This window comes from Triturus cristatus, chromosome 11 (assembly GCF_964204655.1).
Source record: "Triturus cristatus chromosome 11, aTriCri1.1, whole genome shotgun sequence".
NCBI lineage: Eukaryota > Metazoa > Chordata > Amphibia > Caudata > Salamandridae > Triturus > Triturus cristatus.
The window spans coordinates 1,112,088,117-1,112,115,379 of NC_140594.1; the positions used below are offsets into that span (position 1 = coordinate 1,112,088,117).

The 27,263-nt window shown below is 44.9% G+C and overlaps 1 protein-coding gene across 3 annotated transcripts in view; it reads right to left on the reverse strand.

Moving 5' to 3' along the window:
- Positions 1-1,010: 1,010 nt before the first annotated feature.
- Positions 1,011-27,263, reverse strand: part of AP2M1 (adaptor related protein complex 2 subunit mu 1) — a 157,453-nt gene continuing 131,200 nt past the window's right edge. For all 3 annotated transcript variants that reach the window (XM_085635615.1, XM_085635618.1, XM_085635617.1), the window contains exons 8-11: positions 19,943-20,078; positions 8,870-8,967; positions 2,515-2,626; positions 1,011-2,227 (exon numbers count right to left, since the gene is read on the reverse strand). In XM_085635615.1, the coding sequence (XP_085491741.1) occupies positions 2,093-2,227; positions 2,515-2,626; positions 8,870-8,967; positions 19,943-20,078 (481 nt within the window). In that variant the 3' untranslated portion in view covers positions 1,011-2,092. The remainder of the gene's footprint in view (positions 2,228-2,514; positions 2,627-8,869; positions 8,968-19,942; positions 20,079-27,263) is intronic.

A 27,263-nucleotide genomic window follows, 5' to 3' on the forward strand; every position in this document is an offset into this window, starting at 1 on the left:
GGAGTCATCGGCTTCGGAGGCGCTGACTAGTCCTTTGGCCTGCACTTGCTCTGGAACATCGACACCCTCTTGGAAGATGTTGTCGGGGATGGATGGCGACGAGCGAGCCATTGTTCGTCGCGCTGGACGATCTCGAATAGTCTTTTTGGAGCGGAAAGAGGCACAAGCTGGACAGTCTCTGGCCTCGTGCTCCGGGGAGAGGTAGAGGTTACACACCTCATGCAGATCTGTGTGGGGGAACTTCGACCCACATGGAGGACACTTCTTGAATGGAGTCCTTTCCCTGAGCCAAAAGTCAAGGCCCAGGTAGGCCCGAAGGCCTTCGTCGACAACCGGAATCGAGGACTTCGCTGTTGAAGAGATGCGCGACGAATAGGGATCGCGATCGAAAACAATACCAGGGAAGGGTGAAGGATTGTGTGTCGAAAGTAGGATCGCTAACGGTACAGAGCTGGAGCGCGAGAAACATCCAAGCCCGATGGCGGAAAAAAACTATCTGAAGATGGAGCCGATGCCCATGCGCACTATCGTCCAAAGGAGGAGTCACCTATCTCGTGACTTCCAAAGACTTTTCCAAGACAAAAACAAGTGCAAACATCCGGGCCCAACACCAGATGGCGATCTATGCATAGTGTGTGATCTGCAGCTCGTATGCCTCGAACATACTTTTTCATTGTAAAGGGATGCATGGTGAAGATGCAGTCGCTGTAATAACCGTGTTAAGGCATGCCTGGTAATGGCAAGTGTGGTTCCGTTATACAACCGCAGTGGACATCCTCCAGCTGAGCACAGCAGGCATTAATTACAGGGCTAGAGAAAGCTGGACTTATCTACTCTTACATTTGTTATACAACTATATCAAAGATATGCACCCACCTGAGAGAGGAAGGGCTTCAGGAGAATTGTGAACAAACAAGATCGGAGAGAGTACCAGACTCAAAAGAATTAAGCTTGGGCAACGGTATACAACTTCCACCTCACAAGGAAGTAGTAAAGAGAAGTCAGACAAATGAGGTGTACATAGTTTATTGGATTCATAACTGGACAATCACAGAGTGTACAAAACGAACAGAACACCATCAGGAACCAGAGCTTGTGGACAGTAGCTGTATTTCCACTCATTACACGTTTCTGTGGCCCCCTGGCATTACTAAGTGCCTCCTTCATGTGATACTTCCCATTTACAAATCAGATATGCTGCCAGAGGCAACAAAAGGGGAGAACCTTGCCGCCACACAGAAATCAAACCATAGTGCGCTAGCTCACCAACTGTATCACTGCAATCAAGAGGCAGTGAGGGATAGGAAATGTTTCTTGCTATTATTCCTAAAGAAAGTCAAGTGAGAAGACAGGGTCTCTCCTTCAGGCTTATGATTTGTACCCCTTCACCTGATCAATAGCAGCCAAGGGATTCAAATATCACATCTTTGTTTGGTCACAAAAAATGATAACAAAAAAAATGCAAGAACCAGGAAAAATCAGGTAACTTTCATGGCAATGCTCTATATCAAAAGGTATCTTGTGGCAGGAGTGTCATGAAGAAGGTACTGCTGCCACCATCAGAGCACACTGAAAAACACATTGCTAGGCAGCTACGAAGACAGGAGCAGGTTGAATGCATCCAGTTTCCACAGTTTTCAGTTTAACTATTCTAGCGGTACATATACGCAAGAGAATTTGAAAAATACTAGGATATGATATAGCATGTAGTAAGACAGCAATGGATGGAGCATGGTTTATATCATTACTCTTAGACTGGAGAGGGATGATGACAAGCCTACGCTGCTGTGTCCCTGCCTTCCCTCACCCAAGAAAAGACAGCCCCGGCTGTGATTGCTGTTCACTACCCCCACCCTTCAGAAGACATGTACACTTCCATCCATGGAACAATGTAGTTGCAGTCTCAGGGTAAATGCTTACAGCAAGGCTGACTTCCCTTAAGTAAAAAGACTGAATCGAAGAGACACTGATAAGCTTCAATCTGGTGACCGGGTGAGCAGAGGGGAGTCACATTCCCCAATCTAGATAATTCCCATTCGTTTTCATTAGCTTTTATCGGGGAAGTTGATGGCCCCTCATTCGTCCATGAAGGCTAGCACCGCGTCTCATAGATCCCACTCCTTCCAATGTAGCGCACCCATTTGATCACATCATGGTCACTGTAATTCAGCTTTGGCTCGAAGACTTTCAGGTAACGGACTTTAAGACCAGAGGGAGCAAACGGCACCTAGAGAGAGAGTGCACATCAGTTAATGCATTCAAATGTAAAATATTTAAGTATTCCAGAAATAAACAAATTTCAAAACCTGACTCAGGAGGGGATAGTATGGTCTCGAACTTGCGCTCTTGAAAGTAATGGATGGGGATGCCAGGTGGTTATGAAGAGTGGGACTACAGAAGAGTTTAGTAATCTAGAGGACACATCAGTTGTGACCAAGGACATTGCCTGCTATGAGCTACATGGATTACTTTGGCACAGGGACTTCAGATATTTCTGAACCACCACAAACTAACCTCAAAGTTCATAGAAATAGGGGGTCGTGCCCACTTCTTCTTGTCATTAGTTGGCAGGAGCTCTATTTCAGCACTGATCTGAGACTCTTTCATCCCAGCCATACGCTTAATCCTGAAAGAGAAAACCATCCATGAAATGTAAATGTAAACAAAGGGTTGCAACCAAGTACATATTTGACGGTAGGGTTTGGAAATAGATATTCAACCATTACCTACAGGTCTCCATATAATGCATATACAAATAATATCCCAATTAATTCAAACCATGTCATATCTCAAGATTTTCTCAAGCTGTATGGAACCAATTTCTCTTGGCAAGTAGTAAAGAGTCTATTTCACTAACCACTTTCTGCTCTAAATTTAAAGACATAATCTGTTGTGTCCAGCAGTGTAAAATTCAGTTTCCTTTTAGTGTTTAATCTGTGCATGGAAACCCTGGCAAATTTCCTGCACATGGCCAGTTGCAGCTTTTTAAATATATACATTTGACACTCAGTTTATCTTTAGGTCGCTACAACCAGCTAGTGGAGTCTGGGGTTGGTGCTGCTACATCACTCACTGTCTCCCCAGTACACTGATGGACGTTTCTAAATCTGAAGTACCATCCTTTAAAGACAATTTCTCAATTCTAGGGAAAGCTTTCCACTAGGGAATCCTATCTGGCCTCCGGTGTATAGTCCAGCAGCATCTCCTGCTGATTTGATAGACAACCAGAGTATCTAAATTGGTTGCACGCTTTCCTTGGATACTTCCTGCTAGCAGCTACTTTCTGCAGTATCAAAAAAACTTGGGAGAATGTTCCTTTACATAAAGCCACAGATTCATGTGCAGGTTTTGATGCCTTTGAATTTTTTTGACTTGACTTTGGCTACAAGGTCTATTTAGCCACTTCCAAGAAGGTGATTTGTAAGCACCAACAGGCAAGCATGCAAGCAGCACACTCCCCTACTGGTGTGTCCCGCTGTAACCAGGTTTATCCTAGGCACATTCTATTGAATCCCACTGCAAAGCAATTGTTTTTAGAGCCTTGGTAATCACCAATGGGGCTGCATCACAAATCTCATGATTTTCTGGCATCATTTGATTGGTACAATCCAGCTCAGGTGCTTTGTTTAATTCTTACTGCCTCACTGCAGGTGCCCAAGAACAGAGCTGTCACTTCTAGCGATCTGCCAAAGCGTGGAATTCCTTCGCACATCTACTTAGTTATTAATAACTTGTCCCCATATGAATAACACTTCATTTAGTTCCTTTCTAGCTCTATAACATTTTTAGATTAACGTTTCTGGAGAGTTTCACAATCTTGTATGTTTTATAACGGACGTTGTGCTCTTCCTTTTCAGGCTTTATCAACTGCTAAATTTATTCAGTGTCCAGAAGCTTTACGGATAAGCACTCTAAATTAAAATAATTCTTAAACCTACGGTCCCCATTAGTAAGAAGATGGAGCCTCCTGTTAGTCTTCGGGCTCACTGCACCAGAGCCATGGTCAACATTGTGGGGAGGAGGGGTGGTGGTTGGGGGGTGTTCCACTGATGGACATCTGCCACACTGCTACATGGCATTCATCCACACCTTCACCAGACAAATGTCAACTCTCAAAACTACAGATGGCCATTTTGCCTATTCAGTGAGTCAGTCAAATAACCTTTTTGGCCTCGAGGGCCATAAAAGTGCAAAAGCAGATAAAAATACACAATAGAAAAACAGTACATTTCAGTATGAAGAAATCAAAATTTAAATAAGTGGCAAAATGAATACAGTAAAAAATGTAAATATCAACTAGAGTCTACATGCTACAGAAATGGTACAAGGAGGCCAACGAGGGTGGTGGACATACAAATTAAGAGTACAGAGAAGACAATAGACAGCATAATATTAAAGGGAGGGAGGGGGGCTTGCTACAAAGTGTCCACATGGCACCCAAAAACTTGTCCGCTGGGATCACAAAAGTTAGACTGCAGTCAGATCTCAGGTTGTGAAGAGCAGTGGAGTGACTATGCTCACCTAAGCGTCTCCAGTTTTGTGGGGACGAGCTTAAGCTGGATAGACAAAGAACGTGCAAAACATCTCCGCTGAAGTGCAAGCAGGACATATATCAGAGGCCCCACAAGACCACTTTGAGGTAAAGGCTCTCAGTGGGAAAGTGCCCACTCTAAACTAGAAGTATAACTTCCTGTCTATGAAGATAGGCACCTGAATCCAGTAAGACTCGTACCCACCTAAAGGCTTCAAATCAAGGAAGTCGCTGGCCAGCTTGGAAGAAGCAGCCTTCCTAGAGTGATTGGCACTGTGGCTGCTCAGTAGAGCAGTTTCAATTAATTCTTGGATGGCCATTTGGCCTAATCAGTTCTGCGGGACATTTCTTGTGTAAAGTCCACTCCTCAGGCCATCCACCTTTTGGGCAGTACTGCGTTAGCATCCATTCAAAAAGTGAGGAATCTGCAGTTGGACGTGTTCATCAGAAAAACAAAACCTGGATAGAATTTGGAAGGTCCCCTTTGTGCTGAGCCCAAAGAGGCTTCAGATCCCACAGCAGGGCCCGCATGTGCCATCTGGCATAGCTGACTAGCAGGATGCAAGAGGCAAGTTGGCCAAGAATCCTCAGAACCATCTTTAATGAGATCCAGGATGAAGGATTAAACATCAGGATCATAGCCGGATTGTCCTGGACTCACTGACCTAAAGTGAAGACCCGAAAGAGCACCGCATACATGATGGCTTCAATGAAAAGCAGCGTCTGCAGAGTCAGGTGTAACTTGTGCACAATGACATTGAATCTGAATGATATTAGGTTTGCAGCTGCCTGGAGGTGGTCTATGGCGGACTGTGGTGAACCCACCTTGAACAGCTCGTCAGGTAGGGGGAAGACTGGCACTCAATCTCCGAAGGTAGGCTGTGATCACGGCCATCACCTTCATAAACACACCCAGGGACACGGGAATGCCAAATAGGAACACTGCAAACTGAAATTGCCCATGGCCCACCTCGGACTGCAGGTAATGCGTGTCAGCTTTTAGGATGGGGATATGGAAATGGGAATCTTGCAGGTTCAACGATCCAGGTTCTATCTGCACTAGATCCAGGCCAGTGCAAGCATCCTCAATTTGTCATTTCGCAGGATGAAATGAGCAGATATGCCACTGTGATGTCAGTCAATTCTTACATGTCACAAGTGAACAGGGGAGCCATTTTAAGTACATGTGCTGGACAATGGTAAAAACGAGTTCACCAGCTACAGGATGGCCTCACTGAAATATATGGTGTTCGGTATCAAACATCTTGTATTTGAGAAACCCACACGGATTTCAGTGATGGATTTATTAATACATGTAGCCAGAGGGCCCCTTGGAGGTGCCCCCTGAGAACCCACCAACTACTAATGTGCTGGCCAACTAGTTCTCACCCCCACTTCTTGCCTTGTATCCGATGTAATTTTGACAAAAGGGCACTGGGTTCCTGCTACCCAGGTCCCTAGTTCAAGATCTTTTCCTAAAACTGTATAATTGTTTCCCAAATGGCAATATGTTTAGCACTCCCTGTAATTCACTATTAAAAGGTAACCATGGTGCCTAGGGCATGGGGTATTAAAGAGGGTACCTAAGGGCTGCAGCATGTTTTGTGCCACCCTAAAAGACTCAACACCAGCATGCTAACTGCCATTGCAGGCTGTGTGCCCTGGTGCAGACAAAAAGTGACATGCCCTGGCACACCCAGTGTGCGCCATGCCTGCAGACACTATAGGCAGTATAGGCAAGTCACCCCTACAGAAGGCATTACAGCTCTACAGCAGGGTGCACTATACCACATGTGAGGACAAATCTAGAAATGTCCCTGCGATGTCTAATGTGATTCTTAGATGAACAGAGAAGCCATTTTTGAGTACATGTGCAGGACACTGGTAATTAATAGTTCCCCAGCTACATGAAGGCGTCACTGCAACTAGGGATGTTTGGTATCAAACATCTCGTATTAATTCCACACTGGTTCCAGTGATGGATTTATTAATACATGCACCCAGAGGGCACCTTAGAGGTGGCCCCCTGAAAACCTGACTACAAGTGTGCTGGCAGACTGGTGACAGTCCGCACTCAGAGCAGAAACAATGCCTGCTTCAGTCGGAGATGCGGTCACCTCCTCCAAGCAAGATGGCTAAATGATCAGCATATCAAGGCAGGAGGCATGAAAAGCCTCTGCTGCCTTTGATATGAGACTCAAGGCTTCCCCAGACAGGGGAAATGCCACCCCCTACCCTGGTCCCATTTGGCACCAGGACAGGATGGTAAATTAGCTAGTCAGGAGCTGTGCCCCGCCCCCTCTCAGGCTAGTACCACCCCTAATGTGGGCTACCGGAAGACAACACAACTTTTAGAATTCCACCATCTTGGTTTTGGCGGTCAGGGTTATGCCCATTTCCCACAGGAAGGAGTTAGAGGATCCTGTCACTCCATGGAATGCCCGTAAATGGAGTATTTAGGTGGCACTCGTGGCATCAGGAGCTCAGATTCGACAGATCAAGAAAAGAGGACAATGAAGAGACACAAGAAAAGCAAGAACAGAAGACTGACTGGACTTTTGGCGCCAAACCCTGCTTGCTAGCACCAAGTCTCGACAATCACAACCAGCAACTCGTCCCGCAGCTGACCAGCTTCCGAGAACCCTGGGAGACTGCCAGCCGTTTGGAAATTGCCAACAATCTCACTTGGAGTCGAGGAGCTACTCCCCTGCAGTCTGCAGACACAGACTATCAAAATCCAGTTCACTGAGTTGCAGCTTACCAGCCTGCCCGACGCCGCAGCTCCTCAGGAAGAGGTACCTGTGCTCCTGAAAGTCACAACTGTCTCCCCGCCATATGGGAAGACACCAGGAACAACCGGAGCCGCACAGGACCAATACCCGGGATAAAGGACTCCTTGCAGCAAACCAAGACCGTGCACAGCTACCAAGGTGTCTAGCACCTCTGCACCGGACACTCCAGGGCAGGTTTCGGATAACTGCAAGTAGTACTTTAGACCTTTTTTTGTGTGGAGTTTTATATAGTGCTAACTAGACCCGGAGGTATCAGAGCGCTTTACATAAGTACCAGTTCAGTTACATACGGAAGCATTAATTTTTGTTAGGCACGGCAAGATAAAGTGATTTGCCCAGAATCACAGAATGTGGAGCGTCCCTCCCGAGACTTGAACCCGGTTCCCCAGCTCCGAGGTCCACCGCCCTAGCAGTTAGGCCACATTCTCTCCTTGGCCCCCTACAACCTTACGACCCGAAGGAGACCCCCAGAACCTGACTGTAAGTACTTCTATGCGATCTATGCCATTTCTCCCATAGGACAGCATTATGTGAAATGGCACATTTGAGTAACTGTTTCACTTACCTGCAAAATTCAATATTTTAAAAAGTACCTACTTGCTATTGAAGTTCTTGGCATCAAAATTTATGTAACAAAACTTATGTTTATAAATTGGTCTCGGATTAGTGTATGTCTCATTTATGGCCTCTGAGTACAGCAAATGCTTTGCACCACCCTCTGATTTGCCCAACTGCTCGCCTACACTACCACATAAGAGCATTTGGAATATCATTGTGCCTCTGTAAACCAACTGGGGTTTACTTGGACTCTTTACACATTTTCACCTCATTTTGGTCCACTATATAAAGAGCCAGCTTCCAACATACCTGTGCTAGGAAAACGTAAAGCCCACATGGCAATATGGAGCAAACTACCTTTAAATATCATGGGTAGGGCAGCCCTGTTTAAACTGTTCACACTCCCACAGCTTCTCTACATACTAAAACAACTACCCTTACCGACTCCCTGCCAACTCCTTTTCCACACTGCAATCTTCTTTAACTTTTTGTTGCAGGTAGCTTACAGAATGTGTGTGCAGTTGCCCTTTCAAGGTGGGCTTGGGATAGTGGACATGAAATTCTACTATTGCGTGCCCAGCTCCTCCTTATCAACGAGTTATTTTCGGGGAAACTGAGCTACCCGGCCATTAGATTAGAATTGAAATTATGGGCACACATAGCCTGCTTACTTTACTCCAAACAGATTGCACCCATGTACAGAAATTAAAGGTCACTGCTGTTCCCTTTGAGTGCTAGTGGAGGGTGACACACGACGACTGCTAGTAGAGACTGGAGTAATAGTTGCCAAGAGGGATAATGCCAAGTGCTGGATATCTTCCACAGCACCACAAGTAGATTTCTTCTCAACAACATTCCAGTTTAGTTACATTGCGCATTTTCCTTCAACTATACATGTCAGCAGAAATGAATCTGTTTCATGTTCATTAACAGAATTGAACTGCAAAACGGACTATGCCTCGGACAATGGACTGCAGAATACACTTACTTCCAAACGATGGCATTCTCGCTCGCCTTGTACTTTGCCTTCCCCTTCATGCAGATGACCTGTACACCACTGGTGTTAAGTGGGGTTGGAATACGCACCTGCAAACAAATAGAACACATGTAAATACATGCATCTGCCAATGCCAAACCTCCAATACAGTACTCCACTAGCAATTAAGGGTCAGCATTAAGTGGATGGGCACCTATGATGATGCATCATTGCTTTTCATACTTTCAAGCCAATAAAAAAATCAAGACGACATTTTTAACAGGACAGTATCTTTTTTTTAAACAACTTTATTGATTTTGTGATGCATAAATTACACATGCCTTTCTTATACATCGCTGGTCATCATAGCAGTTCTTAGGATACAACGGTTCTGTTATGTTAGGGCGCTACATATATGTTAAGGTTGTGACAGCTGGGTATACATAAAGTTTGATAGATGTGTGTGACGAAACATGTAGCATTCGTGGATCAAAATAACAAACCAACTTCCATTCTCTCCCCCTGCTAAGCTCACCACCTTACTATGCACGAGACTTTAGTTAGTTTGATATCCAGCGGGTATCTACACCTGGTCTGTTGAGTCCGGGTCTGCTTCTCTGTGACCGTGGACGGGCTCGGAGTTGCTTTGTACTATCTGAATCGTTGGATGGTAACAATGTATTAATGCCAAATGGGTGTTCCGGCTCTATGAAGAGTGCTTAGCTATTCAGCGACCACTCCGAGGCGGTAGGGGGAGACGGGTGGCGTATATAGTGTTATTGTGCTGGACGGTCAACAGCTTTGAAGGTTTTCAAGCAGCACGTCCCATTACAGGACAGTTTCTCTTACTCACCATGTTAGGTCTTCTAGATCACTCAAAGAAAAAAAATGCTTTAGGGCAGCAATTTTACATTAGTAGCCCTAAAGAAACCTAGTCCTGCATACTACACAACTCAGTGATTTACCAGTAAGAGTATCCTTCACCAAACCAAAAGAACAAAGTAATTCACTACTGCCAGATAGAATCCCAAGCCGTTCTCAAATGTGCCAACCCACCCACTCCCTTAACTGCCCAATGCTCACTAAACCTGCTCATATAATAAAGATGCTTTTTTTTTTAACTTTTGAGTCAAAGGTATACTAAATTTCAACTGAGTCTCGATTTATTTTGCACTACTTGTGCTACTGAAAAACAAGGGGTCTATAGAGGTCCAGTGATGAATCTACAGATCTCAAACAAGGGATTCTGCATTATAATTAGGGTTCCCGGTTTCATGGTTTTTTTTTTTTACATTCTAGTCTGTATTTATCCGTATTTATGCTTTGCTAATTTTATCTGTATTTATCCATATTTATTTTGGGTTTTGTAAAAAAATAAAGCTGAAACTAGGATTTTTCCACGTTCACTTAACCAATAAATGTGAGTTGATGTTTGAATACGTGACAGGTTTCAATATTTACAACCACAGATAAATAAATGTACTTATTTGAAAACATGCAAATTGTAGTATCACATGCATAACTACTGCTGTTTAAGCCTCTTAAAATCCCTTTCTTTTTATCACCTTTACCTGTCAATCAGCACAGCTATTGATCTGGCAGTCATAGCCAACAGCATTTAGAATCACTCAAAAAGCAACCTAATGTCTGTATGTATTTTAAAATGTTGATAAAAACAAACAAAAAAATATAAATGGCTTGCTCTCTGTAAAAAATATCAGTAAATACGGAAAACAGGGCACCCTAATTATAATCTACAAATGGACAAGAGGAGTCCCACCTGAGAACCAGCTCAAGCATGAGCACCTAAGGAATAGTGCTTGAGAAAGTAGCTGCCTCGACAATCTTGCTGAAGGCACATTCCCTATAAAAACAGTACAGGCAAATTTTGACTTTTAAAAAATATATCTAGGGTGCCATGAAATCTAAAAGGGGTGACAAGTCATTTCTTCAGGTGAAAAACCTCTGAGCACAACCCTAGGGGCAAAATCTGCAATAATGCCGGGAGGAGTACTGCTGAAAAATTGTGTTGCACAGAGTTGGTGCTTGGGGGGTTAGAAAGGTATGTAAAGACTAAGGATTAATATTTGGCGAGTGCAGAATAACCACTTACCTCCACCCCAAATCCTCCAATCCTATTCCCCAAGCTTATTTTTTCCCATACAAAAACGGAAACTACTAGCTATTCATAGCACAATCTTAACCCGTCTTACACAGTAAAATTCGATACGACTAGCAACTTCCATGTACCACACAGGACACAAAAACTAGGTTAATTTGACACTTCAGAATGTCCTTATCTATAGATCTATCATACCCTTTTCATTTTAAAATAAATGTAGTATTTACAAGTGCATAGTTATGTAACATTTACTATGTGGTCTCTACCATGCATGACCTGAGTCTTTACCACGCAAGTATGTACCACAGAATCTTCTCTAAGGTACCTTACAACGTGGGACCTTACCATGCAGGCCTCCCCTACCCCCCCCCCCCGCCCCAAAAAAAACCCCCAACGTATGTCACCTAAAAAATGGGGTGTTAAAAGGGGTATTTAGGGGTCAGGGAGAGGTAAGAGTTGTTAGGGTTCGGGGCAGGTAGTGGTGAACAACAGATTTCAATATATGAGCTATTGATCATTTTATATACCATACTTAAAGTATCCAGTTCCATGTGCTTTTTTGTATATTGTTGACTACAAGAAGCATACCATGGAGGAATCATGTATTGTTGTGGTGCAGATGGGATACATTAATAAGTTCTTAGACAAATAAGCTAAAGAGCTTATTTAATGTTACAGTGCAGAACAAGAGACATGCACAGTGGAGTTTGAAGTCTTGCTGTTCATTTTGTGAATTGACGTGTGGCTATTGATGCATATATTTTTCTTTGATTTGCAAATCACATTGTATATTTAGACATCCAAACAATGTAAAACATACCACAGATGAAGGGCTTCCGTCTGAATTGCACGGAGCATTGTGTGACAAAAGAGGATATAATGAAATGAAGATTGATTTGAGAACTGATAAAATTCACCACTATTTTGAGATCTGAAGTAACGCGGAAAACTGATTTTTATTTAAGCATCAATAAAAAAAGTATTTTAACTAAAAAGATTCAGGTCATATTAGTGTGATTTAGCAAGACTACGTTACTAAAGCTATGCATCTGTGGGACCATAAGTTTGAGTACAGAAAACAAGGGAGCCTTTACATGTCCGCAGTCCCAGATAGCACGCTAAACAAGATCTAAATGTGGATACAACATTTAATTAGTGGCAGTGCAATTTAGGACCTTAATCTCATGATAGGCTTGCACGCAACCAGCTTTTCCCATCCAACATTTGGAGAACAGTCCATCTTATATATGGATCCCCGTTTACTCCTCTGTTTATGTTGGAAGCAAGAGCAGAGGAGTTTGGGGGGGTTGTGACGGACAACATACATTTATAGATGGCTAAAAAGCTAAAGATGTTTTCAGTTTGGTGTTCTTCGTGACAGACACCTCAAACTTAGCTCCTGTTACCTATTTGATGTCACCGAGAAAAACATGTTGAAGAACATCCCAGTTTCACCTCTATACTTCTATAGGCTTGACACTGTTTCGAAAATTGTAAGTGCCCCTTAACCCCTTCGGTGCTCATGACGGAACGGTTCCGTCATGAGCCACGGTTGAGCTGTGCTCATGACGGAACCGTTCCGTCATGACCACGCCCGCGCAGAAAAGATCAGCACAGCAGGGGAATCCGTCCAGCATGGAAGGGGTTAAAAAGATACTCACTGTGAACTAATGTGGTTATGTTTGTACAGTCCATATTTGACTATTCTTTAATTCTTGATATTTTCCATTGTAAAGTGGAGGAATTCTGAAATGTTTCAATACTTTTGACTACTACTTTCGCAAACTGCTGTTGAAAGTTTTGATTAATGAATAATCAACAATTTTTTTAACAAATGGTAGCATAGGACCCCAACTCTAAACCCAACAGTGAAGCAGAGAATACATGGCAAACTGAAGGGCAAGCTTGAAGTCGGCTGGGGATTGAAGCATGCACATCAAGAGGACAAATAGACAAGTGCAAAATAAATTCTTAAGACAGACAGTAAGACCTTCAAAACCCCGTTGGGGAGGTTAAGTAAGCTATTGCCCAGAGTCAGAGTCCTGAGCAGCTGCCGGGGACTGAACCATGAGCCTAGTGCTCTGCAGCCAGCCGCTCTGGCCGCTGCACCAAACCTCTCCCACAATATTCGTTCGACTGCAAATACCATCAAAGAATAGCTTTCCAAGGTACCCCAGAAAGAGCTGAAACTAACTGCAACTTGCTCTAAACAGGAATCTTGAATTGAACAATTGCAACAATCAAAACAAAATGAGTAATCTATTAAAATAGAGGCTTAGTGAGTGTGTCAAAACTCCATCAAAATCACCCAAGTTGATGGGATATGGCCAGAGTGGTAGAGCATCCTTTAAAACCAGCCACTAGCTTCCCTCGCCTCCCCCCACACAACAGCCTTTTCTCCTCTACACTGGATTGGCAACAGTGAAGTAACAAAGGCGGGCAACAGAACCAAAGCAAACTACCAAGAACCTGCTCTTTGCTCCCTGGTGGAGAAGGGATTTAGACTACTTTCAACAGCAAGGGCTCATCAGGAGTGGGAGAAAGACTAATCTATGAAGAAAAATAACCACAGTTAAACATAGATGTTAAGGCTTCCTGGCAAAACGCTCTCAGAAGAAAATAAGCAACCCCACTGCAGAAACTTCTGGACCATGGAGATGACTGCCTGGCCAGTAGGAGCTGCGAAACCTGCACTCTTCAAAAAATCCCCAAGTCAAGGTTTTGAAAAATGTCAAGAAGCAACAAAGTGGCATCTCTGAAAAGCAAGTTAAGACACTGTAAAAAAATATATATTAAAAAAATCAGATGTTATATAGGACATCTGTGAAATTTCTTAGAGCAGGCAGGAGATATAGAGGATCAAAATAGGAGATATTGGCTCTCAACAGATCATCAAGAGAACGGCTAGAGAAGTGTGATGACCTACAAAACAGGTCAAAAAGTGAAAACACGTGGGATCCGATGGGCGATTATATCCATGCATTTGCAAAGTGCCTAGTGAATTATTATGTGGTGTGGTGGTGAGACCTCACCATATGATAAGGTCACAAGCTTTACCAGGTCCAGATAGGTTTCTTTAAGAAACCCCTTAGCACAGTCCTAGGTAGCTGTGGCACAGAACAATCAGGCTATATTAAATGAACAAGTGTAAAGCATTTAAAATACTAAAACAACTGGAAGGTAAGACACACGAAGGTAAAAATCCAACACCAATTTATAACAATAGAGTATTTTATCCTACATTAGACACCAAAACTACAAAAATCTATTGAGGGGAGACCGATATGATTTTTTAAACAGAAGTAAATTCTTTTTAAAAGATGCAACAAATCACTAAATCTGTTGAGCAGTACCTAGCTGTAGGAAGCTGGCTCTGTAAATACTATACCAAAATGAGGTATAGTGTACACAGAGTCCAGTGGAACTCCAAAGGTAGGCAGAGGTAAAAGCAGATAGCACCTTACTCTCCATTTGTGGTAGTGTGGGTGAGCAGGAAGGCTTTATCAGAGGATAGTGTTAAGTATTTGTTGAACACGCTCAGACAGCAAATGATGTCGCACACAAAGATTGAACTCAGACCATTTGTTTGTATAAAAAATATTATTTCGTTATTTTATTTCTAGAACCAAGCCTGGCGCAGGTAAGTGATACAATACTTTGCAAATTCTTATGCAATGATTTGCAGATAAACGCATGTTCAAATGCAGTTGGTTGAATTACAGTTCGAAATTACTTTTCAGTTACTTTGCAGATTACTATGTATGTTACTTTTAGATTACTTTTCAGATTACTTTTGCTTATCAGTGTGATATGACTAGATATCACACTGAGACAGCTCCTACAAAAAAGTTAAGTAATTCACTTTTTGTACATATGCAGTTTAATGTTCCATACAAACCAACTCAACACTTTGAACAATTTTCAAGGATCAGTCAATGTATTCCTATGGAGAAAGATGAAGTTAACTGTTTGCAGTCAAGTACTTATTTGTGGGAGTTGGTATTCTAAGGTTAAAACCAGGCTTGCCCCAGGGTCAAGGATGCACTTTCAGTACACCCTCAGCGGCACTAGGGCAGCCAGGTGCAGGGTGCTGAGGCCCAATCTTATCCAATGGGGGCTAGGGGGCCACTGGTTGGTGGCTGCTCACGAGCAGGCCACAGGATTGTGGGAGCAAAGCTCTTGGGGTTAAGCTCAGGGCAAAGGGGGAGCGTTAACATACAAGGTGCACCCGCAACGGCGGCTGGGTGCAGGGTGCTGTTTTGGTGTCGGGTGCTCTATTGTCAATGGGAGTTGCCGGTTTTGGATTTTGGCTCCTGCCTTGGTCCAGGAAGACTTACGGGAGGAACCAACAGGTTCCTCCCAGAACCTGTTGCAGCAGGTAAGATGAAAGGCTCGGGGACGTAGGTGCAACTCTGGTTCTCTTCTCCAGGGCACAGGGCGGCAGGATGCAGGGGTGTTTTTTGAGGTCAGATTTCACCTTACTGGGCCAGTCACGGTTGGGGAGGTTGTGCAGAGGCTGCAGGCGACGCCGGGGAGTCCTGGAGAGGTCAACCAACAGTGGACTTGGAATCTGGAGCGCTGGGACCAGTGGGCTCTGGTCATAGGCTTTGGGTGCAGATGTGGTTCCAGGCGTCGGGTTTCTTTGTCCTCAGCAGGCTCTGAGTTTTTCTTGACTGTTTATTTTGAACAGAGCTGCTGTTCACAGGAGATCTGGTTTTTGTTGAAGGCAGTCAGTCCTCCCAGGGGTTCTGGAGGCCGCTGACTGCAGGACAAGGTGACTTGGCGTAGGATCTCTGGAAACTGCAGACGGGCTGGTAGGGCTGGGGCCAAGTCAGTTCTTCTCTGCATTCTACTCTGCTGGGTGGCTTCTTTCATCCTTCTTAGGTTGAAGGAATCTGCCTTTTTGGTTCAGGGCAGCCCCCCTAAATACTGTATTTAGGGGGCGTTTTAGGGGTCTCATGATCAGTAGCCAATGGGCTACTGACCTTAGGGTGACTACACACTTAGTGTGCTCACCCCATGTGGGGGATTGGGCACAATCCCTAATCCTGATTGGAGAGTGCCTGCCATCTGCAAGATGACGGGTACTGAAGAGTGGGCTTCACCTCACCTCCCCCAGCTGAAGGTGGGGGTTGGCAGAAGTGGGCACACCTTCTGGGCTGTGCTAATTTTTCACGCCTGTCTTCCAGGCGAAAAGGAGGTGAGACAGGAAGGGGGCCTGCTCCTGATAGCAGGAGAGGCTGGGGTCACGTTATAAATGCAGCAAGGCCTTTAAAGCTCCCCTGCCACAGACGTCTCTTCCTGGCCTGGGGCAGGTACAAGGTACAGTTTTGGGAAAGAACACAGCTCTAGGAACCTGGTTGGCAGGGACCCAGGGCACATCAAGTCACAGTGCATCAGTAGTCTAGCAAAAAGTGTGGGGAAGGGTTACTGCAACAGAAACCCAGCTTCCTACTCTAGCCACCTGGTGAAACAAATTGTAGCTTGGCCACAATGGAAAAGGAGCCAGTCACAGGTACCACCTAGGTCCAAGGAGACAGTTATTTGTCATTTTTCAGTAGTATAAGGGTCTTCAGTGTCCTTTCCTCCTATAACACTGTCCAACCAAAAAGGTGGTCATGATGCTGGGGCTGCAGAATGCTGGTGAGTATTCCTGTAGCCAACTTGGTATCTTAGAGTGTCAGGGGGTCTATTCGGGCCTCGGTCTCAGACAGTGCAGGGCTGTGTGTGTGTGTGGTTTTTTTAGGTCTCGCTGAGTCAGCGTGCATGCGCTGCTCGGAGAGACTTTAGTAAAGGCTTTATAAAATGTTACCGCCGGCTACAGCTTGCAGTGCATGTGCGCGGGCGCGCGCTTCAGCAGAGGCGCACATGCACTGCAAGCTGTGGCCGGCGGTAGCATTTTTAGCTTGCTAATCGCCGCACTGGTGCTTTACTTTTAACGTTAAAAGTAAAAGGGCCGGTGCCGCGATTATAGCAAAAGTAAAGAAATAGATGTTGTTTCTATTTCTTTACTTTTGCTATCATCGCGGCACCCGCGCTTTACTTTTAACGTTAAAAGTAAAGCGCTGGCTGCCGCGATTATAGCAAAAGTAAAGAAATAGAAACAAACATCTATTTCTTTACTTTTGCTATAATCGCAGCACCCGCGTTTTGCTTTTAATGTTATATGTAAAGCACCGGTGCCGCGATTAGAAAGAAAACTAGCATTGGCATAGCCAATAGGTCTCGCCTTTGGGACCTTATAAGTGTTTAGCCATGCAACAGTTGCATAACTAAATACTTATAAGGTCCCAAAGGCGAGACCTATTGGCTATGCCAATGCTTGTTTTTTTTGGGGGGGGGGGGGGGATCAGTACAGGTCCAGTCGTCACTGGTCAACTTATTCAGATGGTGTCAGCAGTACATATTTCTTTTGTGCAGGTAAATAAGAGTGCACCTTGCTGGGTTTTATGGGCATGGGGACACATTGGTAAGCTCTGGACTTAGTTGCCCAGCAGGCACTTTGTCATCCAGCAGTGGGCAGGCGTTCCTAGCAGCTGGGCTTTCAATGGGCTTTTGGTGGCCCTGAAGCTTAACAGGAGACTAGCCACTAACCCTATGGAGTCACTTGTGCCATAGCACAAGTGGATCTCTTTTCCATAACTGGGCCCAGCAGGCCAAGTCCTCCTCTTTGCTGGGGCTAGGGAGGAGCAGGGCAGTCCTTCGCTCTTCTTCCGGTCAGTAGTGATCTAAGGACTGTGGGTCTGGGGTGCGCCTTTTATACCATCTTCTCATTTGATGGAGGTGGTGGGCTCACTAGCCAGTGGGGAATCAATTCCCACAGGGCAACCCTTCCCACTTTATATCACTTCCTGGGGGTTTAGCCACCAAACAATCCCAGGATCCCACTCTACCCAAATCCAAAATGGTGCAATCATTCTTCCCCTGCGAGGAGCGCTGGAAACACTGCTAAGAGTTACCCAGCATAATGAGCCGGTACTACTGGGAAATCTGTTTTGCAAATGTTGTTCCCCCTCTGTAGGATAGCAGCCTGTCTGTTTACACAAGGATCAAGCAGGCAAAAAAGTTCGCCATTTACTTGACTAAGGTGGTAGCAGCTTTGAAGCTGCAGTAATCATTCTGCTGAAAAAGGTCACACCTCCTCCCTTAAGCAATTCTCGTTGTTCCATATTCCTGGGAGCACTTCACACTTTCCAACAGGAGACCGCATGTTGCCTCGGATGACAACTGCTGTAAACAGACAGGAAAGGAAACCGAAGCTTTGGGCAACGAAATGCTGACTTTCTAAAATCACCTTTCTATTAAAAGTTACCTTAAATCCAATTTTAGCAATGAGTTGGGTTTATTGTAAGGATTAATTTGATACAGAGGAGTAATATCATTGGTGGTCCCAAATGGAAGTTACAGCAATGTTGTGTTTTCACTGTCAGGGAATGTTCAGCACAAAATGAACACGCCCTGCTTTTTAATATTAAGCACAGTGTTCAAGAAGGGAGACTTATCAGTAATAAAAAGGGAAGATTTGACTTGGTAAAAGTTTATCTTGCCACATTGAGTTGTCCGGTTTAAATCTGCCAGACTAGGCAGCAGTGGAAGACCTAGAGTCCCATTTCACCTGGTCACTGAGGTATGGTGCAGTTCACTAGTGGCATTTAAAAGTTTAGCTTACTAATCCTGGGTAACGCCTGTACCACATAATGGGTATTTCTAAGGTAATTGAGACAATCGGGTATCCACCAACTGTACAGTTACTCTGGCAGGCAGAGCGCAATGCACTAGAGTCAGACAACCAGCAGGATCAGTTCAAACACTTTGTGGGGTGGTGATGGGGCGGGGGGGGGGGGGGGGGGGATAGGGAGTGATCACACATAAGAGGTAATCTCCTACAATCATTACCTCACAACTTGCACTGATAGGTCAATCAGTGAGGAGAGCGAAGAGACCAATGAACTACCTAGAGAAAACAATTAAACTGTGTTCATAACCAACCAAGTACAACTTAAGCAAAGAAGCGCACATGATATTTTCACAGCTCTGCACCAGGTGTTTCTTTACCAAGTGGTCATTATTAAAAGGGATGGTGATGAGAGTAGACATACTTCTCAAGTGAAAGCTGCGAGAAAGAAGTGCATGCTGAGAGGTACACTAAGAGTGATTATTCCTGATTTTGGTACGTGCATAGCTCGCACTGGTGCATTGAATACCTCTGTCTGAAACTAGATGCAGAAACTAGACACAGGCCTCATATGAACCTCCTATCGTGCCTTGCTGGAGAGTTTTAAACAGACCCAAATACAAGGCAATGTGACCCCTACAATTTACCACTCTACCAAAGGACTGGATCTATAAGAAAGGACTAGTGGGCCTGATCATATTCAACAAGGGTGAAGGAACCCCTGGGAAGCTTTTGAAGTCGCAAAAAATGTGAAATGATTAGACCTATAAGCAGACAAATCCAGATGGAAAGCGACTTTATAGATCTAGAGGATTTACAGAAAAATTGGAATCACTAACATCCACAAGTAGAACGAGATAGACCCCAACTAATCATGCTATTAAAGGAATAGGGGAAATAAGCAGCTCACAAAAAGTTACATAAATACAAGGTTTATGGCTAAAAACGTAGAACTTTGAGCATGGAGATGAAAATTGGCAGTTTTTAATGGGACAGTTCATGAGTTTCTCACAATTCTGCAGACTAGTAGTTTGAATCATTACCTCCTTTTTCTCAATGTGGAGAATTGGCTTTTGCCTTCCCCACCTCATCTCCAGTGGTTCAGACTCCATTTGAGGCCATTCAGAACATAATCCATGTTACTGGTACAGTGTATATTGATGAACAGTTCTCTTTCCAATAATAGTTGTGTCTTGTGTTCATTCATCCCCCTTATATGTATGAAACAGTGCATCATGATTACTAAGTAGCCGTCCCCAGGCACTCCTATCACATCCAAAGCACTTACCTCTATTTTCTGAGCAAGCAAAGAGGGTTTGAAGTTGGACTTAATCACCACCTTCACTTCCAGCTTGGTCCGTCCCACCTCTCGTACCAGCGGGATCACGCGGAACGGCAGTATAATGTCCTTAGTGGTTCGGTACCTTGATTAGGAAAAGAAAAAAGACAACTGTGCCAAAACACTAGGTACTGTATAACACTTCTAGCCAATGGCGGTAAAAAGATCACTACACAGATTACAGACTGGACTCCAGTGACTTACACTAACGTGTTCCAAGTTAGACACTGATACATTGTCAAAGGATCACCAGAGACTTTGTTAAATAGGGTTCTGTTTGGGTGATAGGTTTTGTGAGGATCTTTATTTAAAAGGGTCTTGGCATCAGTGACATTTAGCTACTGTTGGTCTATGAGCTGAGTTGGACCCAGAGTACCAACATATGCATTAATTGAACGTTTTCTTGAACTCTTTGCATGGAAATGTCTCCATAAAGCCCGAGACCAAGCTCCACACAATAGTCTTAAGGAAAAAGTTATCATACACCTAGCTATAAAAATCTATAATAGAAAGTCTTGGAAGCACTCAGTTCGTTGTGTCTTCCTAGTTGCACATTAACTGTTTAGTTAACTGTAACAAAGTCAATTTCGTTTCCAAAATAAAGTACTGCCTGGGCATGGATACCATTAGGTGTTCTTGGTGGCATACTGTAAAACACTCCAGCAGGAGTCCTTCCCTAGCCATCTGTCTAATGTTACAGAAAGGAATAACCTGGTTACCCAGCTGGAGAACTTTAGTGTTCTAGCCCTGAGGCGCCACAGGCTAAAGACAATACCCTCACAGTACTGCCTAATATCCACAGTCATCTTAGTATCTCATGGGAAGAAGTTATGAAGTCCAGCTTCTTAAAAGTATATGAGCTACAGATCGAGGAGTGCCGTATTGTCCCAAAGTGTAGGATAAACTAATCATCTTTGAAAATCCTCCTCAGATCACTACCCAGCACAGTCCAAGTTGAAGGAAACAATGTTAGTCAAGGCTGCCAAACTATTGAATGACCTTCCAAAGCGCTTTCACACCATACACAACCACACTGCATTCAGAAAAATATTTACGACCTATTCTTTCCCAAAATTTGTCTCGAATGCCTGTACACAAAGAACCATCTCTCAAACCACATTACAGATCCCGTACCAACCTAAAAAAATGACAGCACATCACATGAGCCCTCAAAGAGAAACTTAATCATATGATCAAAAGCATCATAATTTGACTCTTAAGGAACCAAAGTCTACCAGCATAATACGAAATAGAAAACAAACTGGAGGACACTAAACAACAGAAGTACAATTAACTCAACAACAAACAAGGAGACAGGCATTCAGAAATCAAGACCACATAAAAAATGACAGAATATCACATAAAACAACAACCACCAATAAGCCCACCCTGCTCCAATGCATCCATCTAACCCGTGTTTTCCAATAGTTGTTTTTGCCAGACGGCCAGAATCACCAAACCCAGGTTCAGATCATTATGTAAAGTGTTTGAGAGCAGACATGGGAAAGATGAACAATGAAAGTCAAGTAATATCCGATTTGGAAGGGAGAGTAATGACCCATCCAGTCAGGGAATAGGCAAGCAGGAAAAAGATAAGGAATATGCTACTTACCAGTATGCATCTGTTCTTGGCATGTAGAGCTGCAGATCTACACACTATGCATAGATCGCCATCTGGTGTTGGGCCCGGATGTTTGCACTTGTTTTTGTCCTGGAAAGTCTTTGGAAGACACGAGGTAGGTGACTCCTCATTTGGATGATAGTGCGCATGGGCATCGGCTCCATCCTCAGATTGTTTTTCGCCAGCAGGGAAATGATGAAGTTTTGTAAGAAACAGGAAAGATGCCCTTATGGTGTTTCTAAATGAGAATACTGGAACAGATCAAGGTAGCCGGGTGGGCGTGTGTAGATATGCAGCTCTACATGCCAAGAACAGATGCATACTGGTAAGTAGCATATTCCGTTCGATGCATATGAGCTGCAGATTACACACTATGCATAGATTGTATAGCAGTATCCCGTCTTAGCGGCGACCACCAGCATCTGTTGCAGTAGTTTGAAATTGTGTTTTGGAGTACAGCTTGGCCCACACTAGCCTGTTTAGTTTGTACATCTACACAACAGTGTTTTGTGAATGTGTGCGGTGTAGACCATGTACCTGCTTTGCAGATATCGTCTAAGGGAATGTTCCCTAATAATGCCATTGAAGCCCCTATCTTTCGTGTAGAGTGGGCTTTAGGAGGAACAGATAATGTGCGTTTTGCTTTGTGGTAGTAAATTTGTATGCATTAGACAATCCACCTAGCTATCCCAGATTTTGATATGGGGTTGCCCTTGTGTGGTGGTGAGAAAGACACGAATAGTTTGATCTTACGAAAAGGTTGTGCTCTCCCTTTGTGGTAGAGCAGTGCTCTTTTGACATCTAAGGTGTGATGAGCTCTTTCTGCGACTGTTTGTGGCTGCGAGAAGAATACAGGCAGCTCCACAGATTGGTTGAGATGGAAGGGAGATATGACTTTAGGGAGGAATTTAGGATTAGTTCGGAGAACAACCTTATTATGATATATCTGCAGGAAGGGCTCCTGAATGGTTCGAGCTTGTAGTTCGCTAACTCTTCGTAGAGAAGTAATGGCTACTAGGAAAGCAGTTTTCCATGCCAAGAATTGTAGCTCAAATTTATGTAGCGGTTCAAATGGAGGCCCCATTAATCTTGTGAGAACGATGTTTAAATTCCACACAGGTGACGGTGGTACTCTGGGGGGAATGATTCTTTTGAGTCCGTCCATAAAGGCCTTTATGGCAGGTACTCTGAAAAGTGATAGATGCTGTCTATTTTGTAGATATGCTGCTATGGCAGCAAGATGCAGTCTGATAGACGTGTAGGCTAAGTTGCATCTTTGGAGGTGTAGTAAGTAGCCTATGATGTGTTGGATAGACACATCTAGGGGATCAGTATTGTTGTTATGACAGTATATTACGAATCGTTTCCACTTGGCTGCATAGCTCTTGTGGTAGGCCGTCTAGCTTCTTTAATGACGTGCATACCGTCTGGAGGAAGATTAAGGTACCCTAATTCTAGGACTTCAGGAGCCAGATCGATAGGTTTAGCTGAGTTGGGTCTGGGTTTTGGATCTCTCCATGGTTCTGGGTTAAGAGTCATGGAGAGAGGTGTAATTTTTGGTGCGGAACTACGGAGAGTTCCAGCAATGTGGTGTACCATAGTTGTCTGGCCCAAGTTTGAGCAACTAGGATGAGCGTTAAGGAGTGTTGCTGTAGTTTGCGCACCACTAGTGGAATGAGTGGGAGAGGCGGAAAAGCGTACGCAAATCTGCCTGACCAGTTCATCCCTATCACATTGCCTTTGGACAATGGGTGAGGATATCTGGCGGCGAAGCTTGGAGATTTGGCGTTTTCTTGGGTGGCAAAGAGGTCTATCTGTGGTTGCCTCCACATTTGAAAAACGGTTGAAGAACTTACGGATGAAGTTCCCCACTCGTGGATTTATGGTGTTTAACGGCTCAACAGATCGGCTAATGTGTTCAACTCCTGGGACATGTTGGGCTAGAAGAAAAATGTTTGAGGTATAGCCCACCTCCATATGCTCTGTGCCAGCTGAGAGCTGCAGATAGGGTGTCCCGCCTTGTTTTTGTATATAATACATGGCTGTCATGTTGTCGGTGCAGACTAAGACAGCTTTGCCTGATATGTGTTTTTGAAATGCTTTTAAGGCTAGGAATATGGCTAGTACCTCCAGGTGGTTGATGTGGAGTAACTTTTGTTGAGGTGTCCACCTGCCCATGCATGGTGTGATGTAGTAGGTGAGCTCCCCAGCCGGAGAGCGATGCGTCCGTCATAACTATTTGAGGAATCGGCTCTAGGAACGGTCGCCCTTTGGAAAGGTTCTTGGTGATCCACCACTGCAGAGAGTGATGAGTACGACCGTCTACCAACACCAGATCTGTTAGCTGACCTTGAGCCTGGTTCCATTGGCGTGCTAAGCACTCTTGAAGAGGACGCATCTAGAGTCTTGCATGAGGCACTATGAATATGCAAGAGGCCATCATCCCTATGAGTTGCATGAACACTTGAGCTGGAAGAGTGTGTTGCGGTTGGAATTTGGTGAGAGCTTGTATATGCTTGCTATCCTGGCGGGACTGGGATAGGCTAGCGCTCTTGAGGTGTCTATTGTGGCACCGAGGTATTGTGTGTGGGACGGTTGCAGCTGGGACACGGCGATGTTTACTGTGAACGCCAGGTCGTGAAGTTGTTGAATAGTGGCGTGAGTGTGTTGTGTACACTGATTGCATGAGCTGGCTTTTATGAGCCAGTCGTCTAGATATGGGAAGACGTGGATGTGCTGTCTTAGGTGTGCTGCCACCACCGCTAGGCACTTGGTAAACACTCTTGGTGCTGTGGTGACTCCGAATGGGAGTACTCTGAATTGATAGTGCTGACCGTCCACTACGAATCGGAGATATTTTCTGTGAGCGTTGTGAATGGGAATGTGGAAATAGGCATCCTTGAGGTCTAGGGTAGCAAGGAAGTCGCCCTGTGAAAGCAGAGGAAGGAGCTGCTGAAGTGTGACCACGTGGAAATGGTCTGAGTGTATGTATAGGTTTAGGGGTCTGAGGTCTAGAATAGGCCTTAGAGAGCCGTCCTTTTTTGGTATGAGAAAATAGAGGGAGTAAACTCCCTTGTTTTGTTGGTGCAGGGGAACTGGTTCTATTGCACTTTTTTGTAGGAGGGAGATTACCTCCTGCTTTAGCAGTAACAGATGTTCTGGTGACATTGGGCGCTGTTTGGGTGGTATGTTTGGGGGGGTAGATGTTAGTTCGAGACAGTAGCCTGATTGAATTATCTGTTGCACCCACCTGTCTGAAGAGATGTTTACCCAGGCAGGGAGGAATTGGTGGAGTCTTCCCCCGACTGGAGTGGAATAGTCTGGGGGAAGTGGAGGGAAGTCATGGGGTGGGGGCAGAGTGGGAATTGTTGTTTTTGCCTGTTGTGGTTTCCCCTGTAACGACCTCTTTCGTAACCTCTAGTAAAGGTGGATTGGGTGGAAGCCTTGTAAGAAGTGGAGGGGCTATCAGAGAAGTAGCCTCTGTGGGTGCTTCTGAAGGATGAGCGACGAAAGGAACGTCTGGGAGCTTGAGACTGCAAGGCTCCCATAGATTTGGCTGTGTCTGTACCCTTTTTCATTTTTTCAAGTGATACGTCCACATTAGGGCCAAATAGGTGTTCATCAAATGTCTGATTGAGTATGGAACTCTGGACTTCAGGTTTAAAACCCGAGATGCGTAACCAGGCATGCCTATGCAGAAGGACACTGGTGTTTATTGCCCTTGAGACGGTATCTGCTACATCTAAGGCACAACGGATGGAGGTGTTAGTCATGGTTTTACCTTCCTGTCAGAGTTCATTGGTCCTGTTTTTATACTGGTCAGGGAGGTGCTGCATTATTGACTCATGCTCATCATAATGTGTCCTGTCATACCTGGCTAACAGCGCTTGGGTATTGGCAATGCGCCATATGTTTGCTGCCTGTGGCGCAGTTCGTTTGCCAGAGGCGTCCAGGAGTTTAGATTCCTTACCTGGTGGTGGTGCGTCACCTGATGTTTGGGAATTGGCTCTCTTCCTTGCATTGGAGACTACAAGGGAGTCTAGAGGTGCGGGCCTTTAATGTAGGTTGGATCAGTAGGGGCAGCCTTATTTTTTTCTATTCTCGGGTTGATGATTTGAGCCCTGACTGGGTCTTTAAAGACCTCTGGTGCATGCTTAATGACCCCTTTAAGCATGGGTAAAATTGAGGTGGACCTTTGTGTGGTGTCAAAAGTGTCCATGAGAAAATCTTCCTCCACAGGGTCTGTATGAAGGGTAACCCCGTGGTACTGGGCAGCTCTGTGGAGGAGCTGGTTGAAGCAGATATTGTCCTCTGGAGGGGAAGGCCTGGAGGGATAGATGTCATCTTGTGGGGTGTAAGGGACGTCTGGGACACTATAATCATCCCAGGGGTCTGGGGAGCCAGTAGGGGGTTCGGTGGAGCCAGTAGGGGTAGGGTCCCCTAGGGGTTGATCGTCCGCACCTCCCCCTGCATCATCTGAGGTGTTATCATCATCATCTACTGGAGTAGGAGACGGTGTAGGAGAGCGGTGTGGATGGAGAGGTAGCAAAGTCTCTTTTTTGGTGGTGGAGCCGGTGCAGGGGTATCTAGGGGTCTCTTCTTGATGCTAAGCATTAAGTGACCAGTCTTAGGATCCTTCACAAGAGTTTTTTGGGTAGGATCTGGGCGAAACAGTTCTTCTGTGGGAGGCAGATCCTTCGGAGCCGACGGTTTTGGTGCCGTAGGCTTTTTCGGCGCGGACTCTGTAGCGGTTCTGGGTTTGGAACCGTGCAGTTTTGCAGTGTCTTGGGGTCGACGTAGACGTCTGTACTCACGGCCCTCTGAGCGGAAGTGATGTCTTCGACGTCGGAGTCATCTGCTTCGGAGGCGCTGATAAGGCCTTCGACCCGCCCCTGCTCTGGCACATCGACGCCTTCTTGGAAGATGTCGTCGGGGATCGATTGTTCTTCTAGCTAGTCGGTCCCGGATCGTCTTCTTAGAGCAGAGGGAGGCGCAAGCTGGACAGTCTCAGGCCTCGTGCTCCGGTGAGAGGCAGAGGTTGCACACCTCATGCAGGTCAGTGTGGGGAAACTTCGACCCGCATCGAGGACACTTATTGAATGGCGTCCTTTCCATGAGCCAGAAGATGAGGCCCAGGTAGGCCCGCAGGCCTTCGTCAACGACCGGAATCGAAGACTTTGAAGTTGAGTCGCATGGATTGGGAAAACGGGATCGAGACAATACCATAGAAAAGGGAAGGATTGCGCGTCGAAAGAGAAAACCGTTAACGGTTCCGAACTGGAGCGCGAGAAACAAATCCGAGCCCGATGGCGGAAATAAACGTTCTGAGGATGGAGCCGATGCCCATGCGCACTATCATCTAAAGGAGGAGTCACCTACCTCGTGACTTCCAAAGGCTTTCCAAGACAAAAACAAGTGCAAACATCCGGGCCCAACACCAGATGGCGATCTATGCATAGTGTGTAATCTGCAGCTCATATGCCTCGAACAATAAGTTACTTATCTTACACTATAGTTCTACAGTATGGACATCTTTCATAGATTGACATGCTTGAATCGTACCTTTCATTGAGGTGGGAGTCCCATGGAAATTATAATAAGTAGTATAAAGAAATGTATTGCACAGAACAGCCTAGGCAAGTGGCATTG